The 22,814-nt window shown below is 37.5% G+C and overlaps 1 protein-coding gene across 4 annotated transcripts in view; it reads right to left on the reverse strand.

The window, feature by feature from the left end:
* Nucleotides 1-811: 811 nt before the first annotated feature.
* Nucleotides 812-22,814, reverse strand: part of LOC149791935 (V-type proton ATPase 116 kDa subunit a 1-like) — a 139,215-nt gene continuing 117,212 nt past the window's right edge. For all 4 annotated transcript variants that reach the window (XM_089970455.1, XM_089970458.1, XM_089970454.1 and 1 more), the window contains exons 20-22: nucleotides 16,054-16,174; nucleotides 10,326-10,497; nucleotides 812-7,945 (exon numbers count right to left, since the gene is read on the reverse strand). In XM_089970455.1, the coding sequence (XP_089826581.1) occupies nucleotides 7,849-7,945; nucleotides 10,326-10,497; nucleotides 16,054-16,174 (390 nt within the window). In that variant the 3' untranslated portion in view covers nucleotides 812-7,848. The remainder of the gene's footprint in view (nucleotides 7,946-10,325; nucleotides 10,498-16,053; nucleotides 16,175-22,814) is intronic.

Raw genomic sequence — 22,814 nt, forward strand, 5'->3', positions numbered from 1 at the left:
AAAAGACACTTCTCTTTTTTCTGCAACATAGACACTAACCTTGTATCAATTGGTTTCTATCTTACTCTAAGCATAAGAAGCCATGTACAAAGTTTAGTCAAGGTCTATTATGGATTATGATATAGTGTGGAATTCATTTTCTTCTCCCAGTTACAGTGACCTTGATCTTCAACCTTCTGAACACAGAATCAGGAGGCTTCTTCCCTACACCAAGTGCAAACCATCCACAAAAGTCTGATTTATTCTGTTATGCAAAACTAATGCTTTTGTGAAGAAACCATTTTATCTTTTCTAAGTTACTGTTACACTGTCTTTGGGGTTTTGAGCCCAACATTTATATACTTTGTATTTACCCAAGTGCAAGCCATCCATAAAGTTTGGTCCAGGTCTGCGATGAATTAACTAATGTTATTGTATGGCAGCCAGATTTCTTATTTTAGCCACATAAGCTTGACCTTTGACTTTATTACCCTGAAAATGACAGGTTCATTCCTTATTCCCAATGCAGGCAGTTTCCAAAGTTTAGTAAAAGCAGCAAGTGGAGAGTTTCAATTACTGTGGAAAAATGAAACAGGACACAGACAGATGCATGGATGGAACAATATAATAGCTGCATCTAATGGTGGATATATGAAGAACTAAAATCACAATTACTGTGCAAAGATAAGCTGTCTTCCGTACTTTGCTTCTTCAGGCTTTAACTTCTATCTAGTTCTGTTAGGGTCTTTATGGCAGTAAAATGTACAAAATTAGGCCGATTATGGATCTGCAGTTTTCCTCACAAATCATTTACAGAGAACAACACCATTAATTTATTCACTACAACATTTATTCAAACACATTTTCACAATAAAAACACTGGACAACAGCTACTAAATTCTGACATATCAACTACATAGTAGTAAATAAAACTTTCAAATACACATAACATTTCATCACAGCAACTGCAATGGTCGTTCATAAGCAGGCTAGCTGATATGAAATCTATCGAATGCAATCATAATTAATGGTGTGCACATCATCTGAAAACAAGAAAACACTTACGTACAAAAGTTAACAAATACTGTAGACAATACTGAGATTCATATTTACAAAGGTTACATGATAACATTTAATAAAAATCTCCCATAATAAATCCATTACCTGATGATGGGCACATCCCACTGTTTACCAGCATTTGACAGATTCTTCAAACGTTGTCTTTCATTACCAACCTCTGTCTATTCAAACGCTGGTTTGGGAGTGTTGTGACATTTCATTAGATTTCAACAACTGCAAGTATTTTCCACATTTGTGGAAATTCTAAATACACACCATTGCACAATATAAACCTAAATCCTTTAGAGCCCAATCTAATTTGGGATCAATGATAAACTCGTATAACATGCAATAACTGTGTAGCTGTGAAGTGAAACACAATCAGACAATACATTTCCTTCACTTCTTTCAAGAGTCTCTTCTCAGTGGAACATTCATATTTCTAACAGAAAATGTTCATCTACAATTCATTTCAAATCTCATAAATAAGACACTCAACATTGTCTGACACCAACAGAATGAAGCATTTTTTTTAAAAAATCAGATGTGGGTAGGATCATATTTCTAAATTATTTTCCTACATCCTCTGGATTAGAACATCCTCTGGATTAGAACATTCTTTAGATTAGAACATTCTCTGGATTAGTAGCTCACATTCTGGCCTCAGTGTGTGAAATATAGGTATCATCTTCAAACCTGTTTATCATGAGGATATCATTAGTTTCCCAGAGTCCAATCCATAATTTTAGCTACCTGTTCCTAGTTTCTTTCAGCAACAATGACAGCTGGTCTATTATCAGGGCTGTTCTAGTAAAAGATACCTGTGAACCAGGGGAGGCACTATTAATGTGGGATACACACTCATAGATGCAATTTAGAATTTTCTTATCATTTTAATAAGAACTGTGAAATCAAAGTACCCCAGCATATATACCTAAAAACTACCTTCCCTGGGTACCATATATGTTTAAATGTAACAGCCCTCAATGTTTTTCTATCAATTCATGAAGTATACATTTGGCTACTTCTCACATCAACCTTTCTCTAATTAGTAGTTCCCCCACCCCAAAAAAGTAGCATGCATCTCTTGGCTGAGGGCTAAGGGAATGTCACAGTTGTTTGTGCATTCTTTCATCTCTAATAAAAGAACATAAAAGGTAAAAATACATTTCCCACAGCATCATGAGACTTCAATACACTTGACCTTCAAATCTCACAGGAGCAAGATTCTGTTTACAGCATGAGTTCAGAATGTCAAAATAAAGAAGACCTTCAACCTTAACCCTTATTTAAAAAAATATTCACAGAAACCACTGTGAAACTGAAGCAGTGAAATGCTCTGCACCTTACTGGAAAAGATTTAGGAAAACTACATTCTATTTAAAATCAAAACCAAAAGTTATAGACAACAATTCTGTCATGAAGAAAATTCTGTGTACAAATCTTTTCATTATTTAATACAATCTATTTAATTAACCAATACCAAAAGAGGTGTATCCTCCTGGTTTGATTTAAGAGACTAAGTCCACTCAGGTGGAGATCACCAGTTTCAAATTTTACATAGGGTTAGAATTTTAAAAAGAATTTCCATTGGTGTCCTCACTGGTTATACTGGCTATTTAAAACGGACCTTGAATGTCTTAGGTATTATTCAAAGAACCTTTAATTCCCTTTATTTTGGTATATATGAATGATAGGTGTAATATGGGTTTTAGAGTATTTATTTGTTTCAAATTATACTTGGTTTTACTTCAAATGTGTACCTCTCAAAAAAAAATCTGCGAGCTCCGCTTGGTCATTTTCCTTCCTGGACTTCAGAGGTAAATTGTACAAAAAAGAACCACTAAAATTTTTTTTCATTTTCTATATTTCGTAATTCATTCATTGCACTTTCAGAAGCTGTTATTGTCTAGTCTGCCAAAAATTCATTTCCCCTCTTATAATAAATGCTAAAGATAGTGTACATTAGACTAATTCTGGCTGATATTTTTAGCACAAAGGAGCAGTCATTTTAGTAACCTGTGTGCTTAGATCATTTACAATCTCTTCAAGCACAATATCCAATGAAATTACAGCACAGTATATGAATGTAACATAGAGGTATACCAACATTCTCTTGACTGTACATGATGCAAATGTAAACAACTTCACCTTACACCCACCACTTTCTCAGAAGTTCATAATATCTGTAGAGCGCCCCCCCCATCAATGGACATATATATAATTTATTCTAGATCAAGGGTGGGATGCAAAACTTTGGGAACAATTACTGGATTTATTTGTTTCCCTCTAGGATACAGTGGTGATGCATTAAGATTTTGTATGGATTTTAAAATGCTGCAAAGCATTTACTCATATCTTTCTATGGGATGTATGAAAAAAGTTTTACAGTATAATGATCTTAAAGCACTCTGAAATATTTTACTCATAGTTCTATGGGGATTTATAATGACTGTTTATAAGGATTTTAAAACATTTAGAATCATTTGATCAATATAGTTCTTTGGGATTATATAAAGAATCTATATGGATTTAAAAATTTTGAGAAGCATCTGCCCCATAAGGTTCTGTGGTGATATAAAAAATTTTATATGGATTTAAAAACATTTAGAAGCATTCGACCCATATATTTCTTTGGTGATACATGAAGAATGTTATACAGATTTTAAAACGCTCCAAAGCATCTTAACCATATAGTTCTTTGGTGATGTATGAAGAATTTTATATGGATTTTAAAACATTCAGAATCATTTGATCCATACAGTTATATCATATTGTGGCTCTCCTAATGAACAGTGCTGAAATTATTTTGAACAAATGTACACTACAGTAAAGACAAAACCTATAAGATCTAAAATTTGGAGCAAAACATTTAGCATAAAATAATGTAGGCTGTTTCTCAGAACACTGCTTGTTCAACACACAATTACCTACAATCTAGCTACAAGGTCAGCATGGTACCTACAATCTAGCTACAAGGTCAGCATGGCACCTGCAAACTGTCCACAGCCAAGCCATACTTAACTCATGGTATGTCAAAGCAAACATCATATATTCTCACAGTCCGAGTCTTGCCATGATTTGTGTTCACCTAAAAATGGTCTACCAATGTAAGGACCCAATAAAAATCCAGACAATCATCTGAACATAGCATATGTTTACAATGTAGAAATATAAAGTCAAGTTATCAAAACTTCCACATCAATATAAATATTGATAAAGCTATAACACATGGGTATCCCACATCAATATAAATCATGATAAAACCATAACAAATAAATATTGCAAAAAATAAACATGACAAATTGGGTAGATTTTTCCTGTAAGATGATTATTTTACAATGTTAGGCACTGTAAACAAAATGTGCTTGTAAATAATTTAACAAATGGTTTGGGATGAAAAGCAAATTTGAAAACATGCAAACCATACAAAATTTATTTGTCAAAGAGTATGGTGAGCTATTTAACCTATCATACTTTGCATTAAATTACAGTTCCAAACAAATCTGATTTCAGTGAATGGTATTCAGATTATGGTTTCAAAACAAATTTAATTTCAGGGAATGGTATTTAGTTATAGGTTTCAAACAAATTTGGTTTCAGTCAATGGTATATTTATTTGGTAAATGTTCATTGTTTCACTGATCAAAATGGCCAAAATTCCTTTAATCCAACAGAGAATCAAACCATCCCTTTAATCTGCCTGATGATAAAAAAAAAAACAAATAAGGACTGAACATTTCCTTCATATCAAATGTCTCCTATTCATACCAGAAAACTTCAGCTACATGGGAGAGAGACTTCACACTGAGTGTTGTCCATTTAGAAAGAACCTATTTGTAATAATTACTAAATACGTATATTGATTATGCACATAACACGTCATACATACTGTAACTTGCATATACATGGAACATTACTTATTGGCTGGAGTGCCACTATGAAGAACTACATTTGCCCAGAAAAAGGCAGTACAAAATAGGAATATGAATAATATTACAGTTTTGCCAATCATAAATGAGGTTACTGTATCTCTCTGGCTGAAGCAAATCACTTAAATGCACAAATACAGTGCTCCCTTGTTATAATGCCACTGGAAATAATAATCTGGTAATAGTTATAATGTAGAGCTGACCATGGCTCCCACTCCCCTCAATACATCTCCCCCTCCCACCCAATACATCTATGAAGAATGAAAACAGTGGATCTCTACCAGGTCAATGATATTTAATAAGGATAAACTTAAATACAGTAAAACAAAATAAAACTGCTTAATGTAGATACTTGCATACAGGTCTAGTCCAACAGCCAAAAAAAACCCATACATCCTGGTGTGCTGCTGCAGAATGCTTTGGTAGCTCAGGATCAGTGTTTGTTCAACTGAGTACTCCTAACAAACTGCACATATCAGGATCAGTGTTTGTTCTACTGAGTACTCCTAACAAACTGGTAGATCAGGGTCAGTGTTTGTTCTACCTAGTACTCCTAACAAACTGGTAGATCAGGGTCAGTATTTGTTCTACTGATTACTCCTAACAAACTGAACAGATCCAGATCTGCTGGTACATTATGCAACTGCAGATCTGGCCTATGTTGTTTGCTTCTAAGTTGTCCATTTGCCTTTGCATGTAAAGTCTATCTCATTGTGTTGTCATTGTAAGTGTACAACTAAAGTTACTAGTACTACCCGAATAGAACAAATTCAGCATATGGCTTTATTACTATACAATGCCTCTGTAGTTATTTGTTTCCTGAAACATGAAAAATTTAAGACTAGGTTTACATGAAAGATTTTCTTCAGCAATTTTATTCCATGCAAGGCATTATGGGATCAGAAGTTACTTTTTGTATTGACATTAAATCTAGCACAGTATGTTTCAAACCTAAATTTTTGTAATGAAAAAAAAAAACCCTTAAAAAATGTCTCCTTGATCAAATGATATAACTACATCTGAAAAAAGTTACAAAGTAGTCCAGTTTATCATGACCAGTAACTGCATTCCAATGAGGGAGTCATGTATTTGTATGTAAGTTTATAAATTCATCAAAGTATTATGCCATTTATTATTAGAGTAATCAATGGTAATTATACAAAGTTATACTTCTGAATAACAAAGTCAATAACAACAATAACCACACAAAATTTATACACAGATCCTACAAATATCTACACAATGAGACTTATCGTCATTAAATATATGCTAAGATGCTATCCATTAAGTATGTACGCAACAATCTGTCAAAGCTGTCCCACCCCCGTACATGTATACATTTTTACTCCCCACCTGCGTATGTACGCTAGACACACCCCTCCCCCTGAATTCTATAGAATGGCATATACTTAATCGATGCATAAACGATCAGTGATTAATAATATTAACATGTTTAAAAATACAGATAGTCGACTGACGCTGAATGTCTGGATGCATCAAATAAATAAGCTGTGTAACTTTAAAAAGTTTGTCTAGTGTCTGCTAAAAACTCAAACGCCGACTGAACCCAGTCAAACAGGTTAGGTATTAGGCAAATTTTATCAAGGTTTCCCCACCCCATTTCCCATGCGTATGTACATTATCAGTAGACCCACCCATACACAAACGTATGCATTTGGACTAAACACCCCTCATCCTCCATGTGTACGTACTAAATGAACGGCCCCTAACGGGATATACTGGATTCAATTATAGTGCATGGGAAGGAATGGGATGTAACTAATATCTGATATCCAAAATTTTGTCGGTTCTAAATCCATATTAAGATTTCCTACTATCTGTCTGATGCTGGGTTCAGACATACGACAAAGTGCCTGAGAGAATCCTAATATCTGTGTAATGTCAGGTTCAGACAAGTGGCCTCAGACAAATATTTCAATTTTGATATTATATATATAGCAGAATCCTAAAGTTTTTTCTCTCTTCCTAAATAAAGTGATTTTTTAAAAAAGAAATGCCATCATTTCCACAAAAGGTAAGGTACTGGTATAATGTTTACATCAGATCAACTAATTTACTGCAAGACCTCCCCAAAATTTTTAAGTTATAGATAGAATCATACTGATGTAACACTGGGCATAAAATATAATAAACCATTTGATATGAGACATATACTACCTTTGATTTAATTTGAGGCTGCTCATCACATACATAAGACCTTTTCAATGAAGAATAAATATAACACTATGACAGTCTGTTAAGCCCAGTTGGTATGATCATAAGATCTTGCTTTGCATTCTGTGTGGTAAGATAAAATCTGCCTTAAAAGTCCACTGCTATGTGAAAACACCTGTCTTGATAGACCATATTCTCAAAGCACATATTTATTGATTACACATTATAACCTGTATTGAGAGACCACCTGTCTTGAGAGAACATACATTTTTGGCAGAAGAGGTGGTCTTTCAAGACAGGTTCTATTGCATCTCAATGTCAATTTACAGATGTGTTGCAAAGCCTGTCTTTTAATAATTATGGTTCATATTCTGTGCTGTATCTCATTTTTTTCTCCAGGATGAAGTCAATGAGGTAGTCAAAGGGACAGGGACAGAAATTTCATGTCTCATTTTCCTACAAGTTGTAGTCTATAAAGTAAAGGAGAATGGCAGGATCTTCCAGCTGTCTGCTTTCCTTCAGGCTGCAGACGTTGAGATTGTCAAAGTAGATGAGCCTAAACATATAGATGTTCCAGTATTCCCCCAGCCTGTAGTTAATGAAACTATCAAAAGAGGTCAGGGACTTCAAGCCATTTCGATTTTCCTCCAATATGTAGTCAATACAGTTGTCAAGTGAGATGGGCAGGAACTTGCATTTTGTTTTACTTTTCCTCCAGGCTATAGTCAATGAGGTTGTCAAAGGAGAAAGGCATGAATTTGTAGCCCTGGCCAGTGTAAAACTTGGACTGAAACTCCACCCTAAGTGCAAAAGAAACAGAATAATCAGCATGCCATAAAATCTTCAATGCAATACAATTACTGCAATATATCACTGCATTCATATTCATACTTCTTAAAGATAATTATAAGCATCCATGTCTGTCTGAGAAACTATCTGTTCTTTAAACTGAATTATGTCTGATCTCACTGAAAGTGGGTGATCATGCACACATTTGGCAGGGTTTAAGTGAATGGCAAGGACAGAAGTGGTTGTCAAAAGTTTAAGAGAAGTGCAGATATTTGTGATGGTTTTTATATTTCCTCATGTACATTTGTATACAACACAACATGACTAATGTCCTCGGTCACCTCCCACTAAAAGACTGGAGGACCTGAAACTGAGTACTGAGTCTATTATTGGTAATAACCTATTAAAATAAGGCCAATGATAAAGAAAATATGCCTGGCTCTGGTAATCCAACCTAATTTGATTTAAATACCAAACCCTATAACTTATCACATATGGAAAATAAGAAAAGAAATACCAACTATTCCCAACTTCTCACATCAGAACTGGCAACCTTCGATTTGAGACTATAACATGAACTGACACAGGCTGGATAAAAATAGTAAACAAAAATAAACCAAAGTTTTTTTTTAACACCATAGCCAGAATCAGATATTTTTTTAAAATTATATTGGCCTAATGCCCAAATCTTTGTGGAAAATGATACCATGTAATAGCTTGCAAAATATGAAGATTCATAGCTAATATGATTGAAAATGAAAAAAATGCAACCACAAGTTTTTCACAAGCCATTAGGAAATATTCAAAGTCAATCAAGGGCAATAACTCTGCAAAACATTGTCCAAATCTGAAGTCATCAATTTGGCTAATATCTTGTCAAGATATAGTTTGTCATGAAACGTACCATGTCAAATTAAAGATGCTGATCACTGAGTGCTCAAAATACATTGGGATATATGGTCATTTTGAACTGGTCAGGACCCATAATTCTTAGTTATCACCAAACTCATCTGAAACAGTGCTAAGAGAATTTATTAGGAACCGAGGACTAAATCAAACCCCAAAGGTTCATGATACGGCATTCAGAAGCTGGTGTATGAATAAGTCATTCCTGAGTCATAGATGCAAAAAACACTAAAATATCTGATTATCATACGAGGCAATGGAGAATATGATAAGGTGAAGCTAAGCAACAAATTTAGTTAAAACCAACTGGAAAATGTGAACACTAGAGTGTTCATACTTCAGTTAAATATTCCATCTTTCAATGACCGTAACTCTGTAAATCAGGAACAAAATTAATAATCATTTAATTTATCAAAGATCAAGATGAGCTAAAGCTTCAATAAAAAAATTAAAATGGAATCAAGTAAAAAGTGGAAATGCTAGTGCACAGGTATCTAAAAGATATTCAGAATGTGCTCATCAACAAATTAATCCAAGCTCTTGTAAACCATATGATGTTCATCAATCTCAAATGGCTTGAAAGTAACAGGGCAGAAGGAAATAGTGTCAAAACAAGAAATATCGAGCCATGACCCTGACCATGAAAATAAGACAACCCCCAATATGGTTGCAACACACCTTCTAATAATGTGTATCAGGTTCCATTCCTTATCTCAAATGGCTTGAAAGTTAGAGAGCAGAAACTGTGATGGAAAACATAAAATACTGAGTTGTGATCTTGACATGAAAAGAGGACACCAACTGTGGCTTGAGACACTCCTTCTCCTAACGATGTATAAATACAGAAAGTTTAATCTCTTAAGCTAAAATTGCTTGAAGGTTAAAGGGCATAAAGGCGAATGTGAGGGAAAGTTCAAAATATGGAGCTGTACCTTTGATCTTGAAGACTGGATCCCACTCTGGTATGTGACTCACTTTCTAATGATCATGTACAAGTCCAATTACAGATTACCTCTAAATCTTCACCAGATGAATGATTCTGGGACATTTCTAATGGGAAATGCAAATGACAGATCTCTGCTAACTATCAGGAACTTCTTATGTCAGATATGGAATGGGGTATCATCATTTTTTTTATTCTGACCAGTCACCATAACAGCTTAGTCAGCAGTATTACCCTTTCAGAAATCTTCAGAAACAAATTTTCCTCATTCAAACAAAAATTTTTTTTTTATTTCACCCATTAAAATTCCTATGGAAGACTTTGTATATATTTTTTTTCTGAATCAGCCATTTGAAATCAGATGCACATATCACAACATATGATGGCCTGAAAATGTTTTACAATTTATATCCTGAATATTCCCTTGGCCAAAAATAAATGCTTTCTCTTGACCTTTTAACGATCTTGAATTTTTTTTTCACCATCACTTTCCTCATCTTTATAAATTGATCTTATAAAGCCAGGAAAACCTGAGTACTCACCAGTGGAGACGGAGGGCATGGAGGAAAGCAGATAATCCCTCCATAACAACGAGGATGACAAGGGTAAGAAAGGCCCAGACTGTAAATACTGGAACCAGTAGGAAGGCTCCAAACAACCCATCCATTCTCAGCACAGTGCTCATCACCATTCCCCATAAAACTTCTGACAACTCTGAAATACAGTGAACAATAAGAGAATGTCAATCTGATTAAAATTGACATCCCTGACATAACGGAGATCTGACAGGTAACAGAGGTTCATGTTATGGCAACCTCTGGAATCCATGATCCACTAATTTTAGTAGTCTAACACATTAAGCATTCCATTCTGTGTTTGGGAAAGTTATCATTAGTGACAAAATCTTACTAGCAATGTTTTTAGCTTTCAAAAATATGACAGCTGTAATGTGTCAAGCAAAACAATTCAATGGAGCATGACTTCATATTAGTCTCCATGGTAAAACAATTCAACAGAGGATGACTTCCTAATGGTCTCCATGGTAAAACGACTCCACAGAACATTGCCTCATACCAGTCTCCATGGTAAAATAATTCACCAGAGCATGATCTCATTTTGGTCTCCATGGTAAAACAATTCAACTAAGCATGACCTCATATTAGTTGCCATGGTAAAATAATTCACCAGAGCATGACATCGTATTGGTCTCCATGGTAAAACAATTCAACAGAGCATGACCTCATATTAGTTGCCATGGTAAAACAATTCAATAGAACATGACCTCATAATGGTTTCCATGACAAAACAATTCAACAGAACAAGATCCTTGTATTGGTCTCCATGACAAAACAATTCAACAGTGCATGACCTAATATTTGTCACAATGGTAAAACAATTATTAGTTGCCATGGTAAAACAATTTAACAGAACACAACTTTGTATTGGTCTCCATGACAAAACAATTCAACAGAGCATGACCTCACATTAGTTGCCATTGTAAAACAATTCAACATCTTTACCTCATATTGGTCTCCATGACAAAAGAGCATGACCTTATATTGGTCTCCATGACAAAACAATTCAACAGGGCATTCCCTAGTATTGGTCTCCGTCAGATCTTTATAGTGGTTTTCTATTTTAATGAAAGCAACCAAAACATATAGTAAAGATTTTATTTATTTATTGCATTTAGTGTCAAGAATCTGAAAAATCCATTTACACACTTTCTTGTTAACCAGGGCATATCTAATAAATGACTGTGTCAAACAATCAGACTGACATGAAAACAAGTTAATGTTACTTAACCAAACCAACAGATTAAACTTTGCTACTAATTAAATGGATTCTTCTGTTACATATCAGAAGCACAATTCTAGTATCAGTATGTTAACCTCAACACAGATATGAATTTTAAAGATTGTGCTGATGTGAAATTAAACATACATACAGTACAGCTCACATATTTTCGAACCCCATGCATCATGGTGGGGGACATATTCCCTACACTTTCGTTCCTCAATAACATTCCATGACAGAATAATAAAATACATAATAATCAATACTGAACCTTGGCCAGCATGCCAATGGAATCTCCACCATGGAGTGACTGATCACCATTACTGATAGATATTTAAATAGCCAATCAGTCTGACAAGCAAGTTGGTCAGAACTAAATATTGTGCAGCCTCTCCAGAACAGCAATCTGAATGGGGGTGGGTAGAATTGGTGTGAGAGGGTAAACTAATTTTAATTATGTAATGATGCTTACCTGCAACTGTTTCATTGTTTTTCTTTCTGGGATGCAAGTCACCATGTCACCCTGTCCAAGCTTAAAATTTATGTTCTCCAATAATTGGAATGGAATGTTTCAAAACACTAGAACAGAAGGAACACTCCCTGGACAACAGAGCTGGAAGGAGGTTTTCTTTGCAATAGTGCCAGGTAAGCATTACATAATGAATACATGTTTTACCCCCCCCCATCCCAACCACATATTAATAGCAGTAATACATTACCTGACACTATCACATTTGTCAATTTGAGAGTCTGGAGGGAGGCTAATGGTAAAAAATATCATACTTAACTTTACAGTTAGAGTGTTTATTACTCTAATCTGATAGATTGGGACCATTTTGTACTACTACTATACTCCCCCCCTCCCCGCCACATCTCCATGCCTCTGTTGTGACATAACAAAGATTTAAGGTATTACAATGTAGTGTGAGACTGCCAGAGGGTGACCCTGATAACATCCTCCAACAAAGAGTGATTTAGGTAGGCCCAAGATATAGCAATACCATTCATTTCATGGGCAATAATTCTCATGAAGGAAAAGGTCTCTCTCATTCAGTGATTGACAAGTTTCTCTTCAAATGAGGACCACCTGGAAATGGTGGATGTCAAAATATCAGAGAAGCCCTTAATTAAACGATGCTACTGGTACTTTATTTGCCTCTACAAGCAGTCAAATAGAACCTTAAGACCCTCACTAAACAAAGAAGCCAGTCCTGATTATCTCCAGTTGAGATCTGACTGAGACTGGGAATCTGAAAAGAATGTCCAATTCATTCCCTGAAATCAAGAATGGCAAAGAAGAGCAGCTGAGTCATAATTAGCACTGAGCCATTTTTCACAGATAAGGCATGACACTCACTCATTCTCCTCACAGACACCAAGAAGAGCAGGAAAACATGGTAAGGTTCTCAAAGACAAAAAAGTTCTCTCAACAGTTAAAAAGGGGATTTTGACAATGTCTATAAAATGTGAGAGATAACATCTCAATAATAGTTAGTGGCATACTGACCTCTGAAGATCAAAATACTTGATCAGATAAGAAAAATGAGGATGTGACCCAGTGGAGGGACCCCTAGATAACTTGAGCAGGGATGCCCTATATAGGGTACACACCAATCATCATCTTGGCCTAGAAATGAAGAAACTCTGCTGCTGTCTTCAAAGGGGACAGCCAGGTACAACACATTTCCTACTGAACCAACCAAATCACTCACTGCAGAAGGACAGCCTTTTGGCCTGGATGATGCAGTTGACAAGATTACCTGAAAACTGGTTCTGATGCATTGATCACTTAAAATGAGTCAGGGATGAATGTGCAGAATTTATGGACTTCTGTGAGAAATGACCCTCTGTGCTGCGACAGCAGGTCACTTGACTGTGGTAAATGACTGGGCTCCTCCACCAGACCCACGACCATTGAGAAGACAGAGGATGAGCCTAGCAGTTGAGATAATGACTTTGTGATGCACCTGTTCATTCATTCTCTATGGTGGGGAGGGATACACAAACATTATCACCTTTGACTGAAAGTGTCCACTGCCCAGGCTCTCAAATCCAGGAATGGGTCGATACAACAGGGGAGTTTGTTGTTCAGTTATCACATCTAAATCCACCAAAGGGTAGAAGTGCCTTTGCTATCTCCTATCCCCTGAATGTACCTGTAAGGACTGGTGAAAGATGCGAGTCCATGACAGTGAAGGGTGTTCCCAGAACCTAAGGTAATAGCTGTCATTTTTAGGTAGAAAGGACTCGCACATTGACCATGATGCTCAACCAAACCCCTGGAAATGGGGATACCTGAGCTGCCACAAGGACGATGTAAAGTGGCATACATGGAAGGAGAAGGAATCAATTCCTGGACCATTATTCTCCTGCCATGGTGATGGGGGAGGAATCTGAAGATTTTTCCCTTGGCTATTCCAGTTGCCTCATTTTGTGAATGACAGGTGAGAGACAGGCCTAAATTATTATTCATGCTCCATGAAGCACCTAGGCTCCATGGACACTGACAATGCATGCTGCAGTATCTTTGTTAGCCACCAGCAAAATGCAAAAGCACTACTGCAAACAATGATTCTTCCTTCAAAAGACTGAAGGAGGATTCAAAAGAAGATCGGCATGTAAGCCAATAGCAAAAGGTGTGCAGACATCCAAGGGTGTGGCATAAGGGACCATGCTGGGGAAATTACTTTATAGATGGATGTCAAGGCTGAAGGGGGAACTGATACAAATTATTAAAACACTGATAGATTAGTTAAGTGCAACAAAAAAAACCCACCTAGAAACTACTCAGGGAGTTAAAATAGTACTCAGTTAAACAAGGACTATGGGGATTAGTGCTCAAACACTACATTTTTTTAACTGAAACACCAAAACACATTGCAAACTTGAAATAAACATTTGTTACTAAAACAAAAACTGCAATCAAATTTGGTCATGGCTTTACAGAAATACACACAAATGAGATATGTTATGACAATTCAAATGTGGTCAGGGCTTTACAGAAATACAAGCAAATGAGATATGTAATGACAATTCAAATTTGGTCAGGGCTTTACAGAAATACAAGCAAATGAGATATGTAATGACAATTCAAATTTGGTCAGGGCTATACAGAAATACAGGCAAATGAGATATGTAATGACAATTCAAATTTGGTCAGGGCTATACAGAAATACAGGCAAATGAGATATGTAATGACAATTCAAATTTGGTCAGGGCTATACAGAAATACAGGCAAAATATGCTCATCATTAACCACATCTGGGCCCTATTGTTGGAATGAAGTTTTGCAAGAAACATGGTTGAAGCCAAATGGATAATCTCACCATAGCCAGGCAAACAGAGCAAGAGAACTCATCTGACTGATCTCACCACAGCCTAGAAACCAAACAAAACTACAGTCCACTCTGTAATCTGGGTTGAAAGATCTCATTGCCAGGATCATGAAATTATTGACTGCAATGTTGTGTTTTTACTACAAATTACTGTTTTCACTGATTTGGCACTGAGAGACATAATTACTTGTAAATTGTGTAATAAAATAAACTGAATATTTTGTATCCAAATTTTTTTCAAGTAGTAAAAGATTTTGTGAAGGAAAAAATAACTAAATGTTTTTGGGTTCTATTTTAGTTACTGAGACCAGATTGCGAGTGGATCAGTCATTCATCCCAACCTGAAAGGTTTGGATACAATGACGCTCTAATTACTTGATGTTTGGATGAGACTCTTCTCAATTCCACTGGACAATGGATGTATACATAAATTCACACATGCTTTTAGATCCAAAACAGAAAAGAAAATATGTTTGACATGAAAATACAGCACATCAAAAGCCACACACAGGTCAGACTTATGACCACACACAGAAGGTCAGACTTACGACCACACACACAAGGTCAGACTTACGACCACACACAGAATGTCAGACTTATGACCACACAGGTCAGACTTACGACCACACGCACAAGGTCATACTTACGACCACACAAAAAAGGTCAGACTTATGACCACACACAAAAGGTCAGACTTATGAGCACACACAGGTCAGACTTATGACCACACACACAAGGTCAAACTTATGACCACACACAGAATGTCAGACTTATGACCACACACACAAGGCCAGACTTATGACCACACACAAAAGGTCAGCCCTATGACCACACACAAAAGGTCAGACTTATGACCACACACAGAAGGTCAGACTTATGACCACACACAAAAGGTCAGACTTATGACCACACACAGAAATACAGCACATGAAAAGCCACACACAGAAGGTCAGACTTATGACCACACAAAGAATGTCAGACTTATGACCACACACAGAATGTCAGACTTATGACCACACACAGAAGGTCTGACTTACAACCACACAAAGGTCAGACTTACAACCACACACACAAGGTCAGACTTACAACCACACACAGAAGGTCAGACTTATGACCACACACAGAAGGTAAGACTTACGAGCATGAGCCAGACTGAGAGCCCACAGTCGCAGATATGAAGCGGTGTGTGAGATACAACCCAGGCAGTATTCAATAGTATGGATGCCTTGATGGATCAGAGATTCACCAAAGTCAAATGGCTGGAAATAGGATTAATATATTCAATACAAACGATGTTTTATGTGCTATCCATTCTTACCAGCATATAAACCATATAGAACAATTCCTCATAAAAAACAATTAGGTTTTAATTCTCTTTATATTCAACTGATATACAAAGGACACTTGTTTGCAGATGACATAATTTGTGGTACCCTTGATAAATTCCATTTTATAATCAACTTATACAACATTAAAAATTTATCATTTTAAAGTTCTTTACATAAATTATTTGCTTGGTTATGAATGTCAAAACATTCTGGCTTAAGTTTAACCCTTGTATTAATTAGAAATATTCACAAACTTTAAGTGGATTAAAGCATTCTGAAATACAGTGTCAAGTGCTATAGGAAATTACATTCATTTCAATTTATCAAACAACAAGAAAACTATTTCATTCAAGCTATATGATAATAACAACTATAATAAATGTGCATAAAAAGTAGGACAAAAAAGACATAGAAAAGTCATTCAATAAAATAAAGACAAATCTAAATTTAAGAGGGATTCAGCCTAAACATTCATATCTATATTGAAGTGGGTCTTGTCCAGCAAGTTCAGATTTATATTTAAGCCAAGTCCTGCACATTCATACCTACATCCAAAAGGGTCTTGTTCTACACCTTCATACCTATATTCAAAAGGGCCTTGTTCTACACATTCATGCCTACATCCAAAAGGGTTTTGTTCTACACCTTCATACCTATATTCAAAAGGGCCTTGTTCTACACATTCATACCTACATCCAAAAGGGTCTTGTTCTACACCTTCATACCTATATTCAAAAGGACCTTGTTCTACACATTCATACCTATATTCAAAAGGGTCTTGTTCTACACATTCATACCTATATTCAGAAGGGCCTTGTTCTACACATTCATACCTATATTCAAAAGGGCCTTGTTCTACACCTTCATACCTATATTCAAAAGGGCCTTGTTCTACACATTCATACCTATATTCAAAAGGGCCTTGTTCTACACCTTCATACCTATATTCAAAAGGGTCTTGTTCTACACATTCATACCTACAAAAAGGGTTTTGTTCTACACCTTCATACCTATATTCAAAAGGGTCTTGTTCTACATCTTCATACCTATATTCAAAAGGGCCTTGTTCTACACATTCATACCTACATCCAAAAGGGTCTTGTTCTACACATTCATACCTATATTCAAAAGGGCCTTGTTCTACACATTCATACTTACATCCAAAAGGGTCTTGTTCTACACCTTCATACCTATATTCAAATGGGTTTTGTTCTACACCTTCATACCTATATTCAAAAGGGTCTTGTTCTACACCTTCATACCTATATTCAAAAGGGCCTTGTCCTACACCTTCATACCTATATTCAAAAGGGTCTTGTTCTACACCTTCATACCTATATTCAGAAGGGCCTTGTCCTACACCTTCATACCTATATTCAAAAGGGCCTTGTCCTACACCTTCATACCTATATTCAAAAGGGTCTTGTTCTACACCTTCATACCTATATTCAAAAGGGCCTTGTTCTACACATTCATACCTATATTCAAAAGGGCCTTGTTCTACACCTTCATACCTATATTCAAAAGGGCCTTGTTCTACACCTTCATACCTATATTCAAAAGGGTCTTGTTCTACACATTCATACCTACATCCAAAAGGGTCTTGTTCTACACCTTCATACCTATATTCAAAAGGGCCTTGTTCTACACGTCACATTCATACCTACATCCAAAAGGGTCTTGTTCTACACCTTCATACCTACATCCAAAAGGGTCTTGTTCTACACCTTCATACCTATATTCAAAAGAGATTTGTTCTACATAAACATACCTACATCCAAAAGGGCCTTCATTCAAAAAGTTCATACATGTATCAAAAGGGTCTTGTTCTACATATTCTTTTGTCCAAAAGGGGCCTGTTCTATACATTCATACTTATATCCAAAAGGACCCAGATATACATTCATACTTATATCCAAAAGGGGCATGTTCTATACATTCATACTTATATCCAAAAGGACCCAGATATACATTCATATTATATCCAAAAGGAGCCTGTTCTACACATTCATACTTATATCCAAAACAGACTTGTTCTACACATTCATACCTATATCCAAAAGGGTCTAATCCTATACAGTCATACCTATATCCAAAAAGGGCTTTGTTCTACACATTCATACCTCCATCCACACAGGCCTTGTTCTACACATTCATACTTATATCCAAAAGGGCTTTCTTCTACACATTCATTCATACCTATATCCAAATGGGCTTTGTTCTACACATTCATACCTATATCCAACAGGACCAAGTCCTATACATTCATAACTATATCCAACGGGACCAAGTCCTATACATTCATACCTATATCCAACAGGACCAAGTCCTATACATTCATACCTATATCAACAGGACCAAGTCATATACATTCATACCTATATCAACAGGACCAAGTCCTATACATTCATAACTATATCCAACGGGACCAAGTCCTATACATTCATACCTATATCCAACAGGACCAAGTCCTATACATTCATACCTATATCAACAGGACCAAGTCATATACATTCATACCTATATCAACAGGACCAAGTCCTATATATCCATAACTATATCCATAAGGGGGAGTTATAACTATATCCCAAAGACCTTGTTCTACACGTTCCTAAATATCCAAAAGGACCTTGTTCTACACATTCAAACATTCAAAACGGTTTTGTTCTATACATTCATACTTCTATCCTAAAAAGGGTTTTGTTCTGCACATTCATACCTATATCCAAAAAGGGTTTTGTTCTAAATATTCATTCTTATATCCTAAAGAGCTTTGTTCTACACAATGAAACCTATATGCAAAATGGCCTTGTTCTACAAATTCTTACATATATCCAAAAGGGCCTTGTTCTACGCATTCATGCTAAAAACAAAAGGGCCTTGTTCTATACATTCATATCGATATCAATATTCAATTAGCTTTGTTCTACACATTCATACCTGTAACCAAACGTGCCAAGTCTATACATTCATGCCTATACCCCAAAAGGCCTTAATCCTATACATTCACACTTATAAGGCTTTGTTAAACAGTCAAGACTATATTTCATTTGGCCTTGTTTTACATATTCATGTCTCTAAGTGAAACTCCACTGTAACACAAAACATTAGGACAAAAAGTTGAATATCAAACAGGTGTGCCATGTATCCATTAAGTTTTATATCCTATTCACTGTGGTGAAAGGAGAGCTTATGGAGGGGTAGTACCTCTGGTGGGGGGTAGCAGTCGTACTCCACTGGGGATAGCTAGTCCACCTTTGGTTCCCACTTGGTGCTCAGCTCTAACCTGTGGCTCCAAGAAGCTGTAGCACATGCAGTGGCCACACCTCAGGCAATGGCTTCAACTGTCTGGCTAAACCAGGTTGAGGGTAACTGACAGGTCTAAAACCCTTTGTGAGTTAGGGATTGTCACTCATTGCATGTGAAGACTGGACCCGGCAGACTGTGTGGAGGAACCATGAGCTGGTCAACAGGCAGGAAGGCAGACCCAGCAAAGCGATGTGGAGAGCTAAGAGAAAGGAAAGACGCGTAGGATGCTTTGGTCATCCACTGCATCCAGTCTTCATTCCAACTGTCTCGCCACTGGATAAAGTGGGGCCTGGACAAGAGAGTGAGGCTGACTCAGTGCAGCTCTCCCTCACTTTAATCCAACTCAGCACAAGTCATTTATGTCATCACCCATGCCCAAGTCCTTCGGTGATGGGTGAGCTGCGATGCAGCAGGTGTGTATACACCAGCAGCCACAGTAGCAGAACTGCATGCAGACGGCTCAGGCCAATGGGTCATCTTCAATTTACCTGAAGCAGAAATGGATGTCGGTAGCCATCTGAGTGACTAAGCAGAACTCTTCAGGATAGTGTTGCTTACCTCTGTAGCCTGAGGAAGGGGCTAAAAAAGTGCCCTAAAAAAAAGCCTGCTTCAATTAGCCCAAAAGTTTACTGCAGCTGGAGTGAATCCCATTCTTGCGGTCGAAACACAAAGAAAACCCAAAAGGTTCCACTCACTCTATGTGTGTGGAACATGCGCACTCTACTGGATCATGCAGATGCTGACAGACTGAAGAGAAGAACTGCCCTGATTGCAAGAGAGCTGACTACACCTTTTTTGGAGTGGTTATGGTGCCGATGAATATCATGAGTCTGGAGTTGGTTTCACTATCAAGTTTGGTGAACAAGCTCTCCATCTTACCAAAGGGACTTAATGACGAGCTAATAATGCTGAAGCTACCTTACATGGAAAAAAGCAAGCCATGCTCAATGGTGCTTATGCACCAACCATGACCAATTTGTAGGAAGCCAAAGACAAATTCTACCAGGATCTGGAAGCTCTGATTGCTTCAGTACCAAAGTCAGACAAGCTGATCATTCTTGGTGATTTGAATGCTGGAGTGGGTGCAGACCACATCTCATGGGAGGGAGTTATTGGCAGACATGGCAATGGCAACTGCAACAGCAATGGACATCTGCTTTTGTGGATGTGCACAACCTATGACCTCCTGATCACAAACACCATCTTCCATCTGCCTAACCATACAAAACAACTTGGATACACCCACGTCTAAGCACTGGCATCCGATCGACTACATATTAGACCATAGGAATGAGACAGGATGTCCATGTGATCAAGGCCATGTGTGATGCTGACTGCTGGACAGACCACAGGCTACTGATTTCCAAGACGAATATTAGAATTCAACCTCCCAGATGTCCACAGGGAATCATAGTCCCAAAACGACTCAACAGCACCAGGCCAAAAGTTGCAACATTGAGCAAGCTCTGTCTGAAGCATTGAGAAGCCAGCTGGAAACAACACTGATATGAATGACATAGAGAAATGCTAGATGGCCTTCAAACAGCTGGTGTACTCTACTGTCTCTGAAACCCTTGGCGTCAATACGTTAAAGCACCAAGACTGATTTGATGAGAACTGTGAAGAGAAGAAGCATCGTCTCCATCATGCGTACAACATCAACCCTATGTCCGCTGCAAAGAAAGATGTCTTCAGCCAAGTCCACCAAGCTGTGCAGAAGAAACTGCATGAGCTGCCGGACACATGGCTAAGCCGCAAAGCTGATGATATTCAGTCTTTTGCTGACAGACACGATATGAAGAATTTCTATAGTGCTCTTCATGATGTTTATGGCTCAGTGACATCAGGCACAGCCCTACAGCTAAAATAGCAGCACTCTCATAACCGAGAAAGAGAAGATACTGGAGTGCTGGGTGGAACACTTTGATGGTGTCCTCAACAGACCCTCTTGCATCAATGAAGAAGCAATCACTGTCTACCCCTGGTGGAGATCAACGTGAAATTGACTGACCCTCCAACGGTACTGGAAACTCATAAGGCCATTGAGCTCCTGTCTAGTGGGAAAGCTCTAGGAGCAGACTCCATCCCAGCTGAGATCTACAAGTCTGGTGGCCCTAAGTTAGTGGAAATACTAACAGAGATGTTCTGTGGGATTAGGAAGCAGAAACGCATACTCCAGGAATTCAAAGATGCATCCATCATCCACACTTACAAACACAAAGGCAATCACCAATCCTGCAACAACCATAGAGGTATCTCTCTACTCTGCATCACAAGCAAGGTCCTTGCCAGGTTACTGCTGAGCAGACTCACAGAACACCTTGATCATGGAATACTGCCAGAAAGTCAGTGTTGTTTCAGAAAGGAGAGAGGCACGATCTTTGCTGCCAGGAAGATGCAATTAAAGTGTCTTGAACAGAATGTTTAGCTTTAAACCACCTTTGTGGACCTCACTAAGGCATTTGACACTGTCAGCTGGGAAGGCCTTTGGAAGATCATGGCCAAATTTGGATGTCCAGAAGTCTTCATTGAAATGGTGAGGCATTTTCATGATGGCATTCTTGCTTGAGTTCAGGCCCAGGATAACTATTCTGAACCCTTTGCAGTTACAAATGGTGTGAAACAAGGATGCATCTTGCTCTTCAGCCTCATATTCTCCACAGCATTGATGGATGCTTTCAAGGACAATGAGTAGGTCTCTGATACCGTCTGGATGGGATGTTGTTCAACCTGAGAAGGCTTCAAACCAAAACCAATGTCCAAGTTGAGAACATTCACAACCTCCTGCTTGCAGATGACTGTGTCCTCGACTCCAGCATGGAGGCAGGCATGCAACAGGGCATGGACCTTTTTTCCACGGATGCACCATCTCTACCAGTAAGACTGAGGTTCTGCAAGCAACAGCATGCTCCTGGAGAAGATTACCTGGAACCATCATCCATCACTGTCAATGGCCAAAAGCTAACAAATGTAGACAGGTTTACATACCTCGGCAGCACCCTCTCACAAGCAGTCCACACAGACAATGAGGTCAACACCAGAACTGCCAAAAGCAAGTTTAGCTTTTGGCAGACTCTGCTCAAATGTCTGGGATAAGAGAGGCATCAAGCTTGCCACCAAACTCAAAGTCTACACAGTGGTTGTTCTCCCCACCCTGCTCTGTGCTTGTGAGACATGGACTGTGTATAGCCACTATGTTAAAAAACTTAACCACTTCCATATGAGCTCCCTGAGAAATCAACTGAAAATCAGATGGCAGGAC

This window comes from Sinohyriopsis cumingii, chromosome 9, assembly GCF_028554795.1.
Source record: "Sinohyriopsis cumingii isolate HCF-2022 chromosome 9, ASM2855479v2, whole genome shotgun sequence".
Classification (NCBI taxonomy): domain Eukaryota; kingdom Metazoa; phylum Mollusca; class Bivalvia; order Unionida; family Unionidae; genus Sinohyriopsis; species Sinohyriopsis cumingii.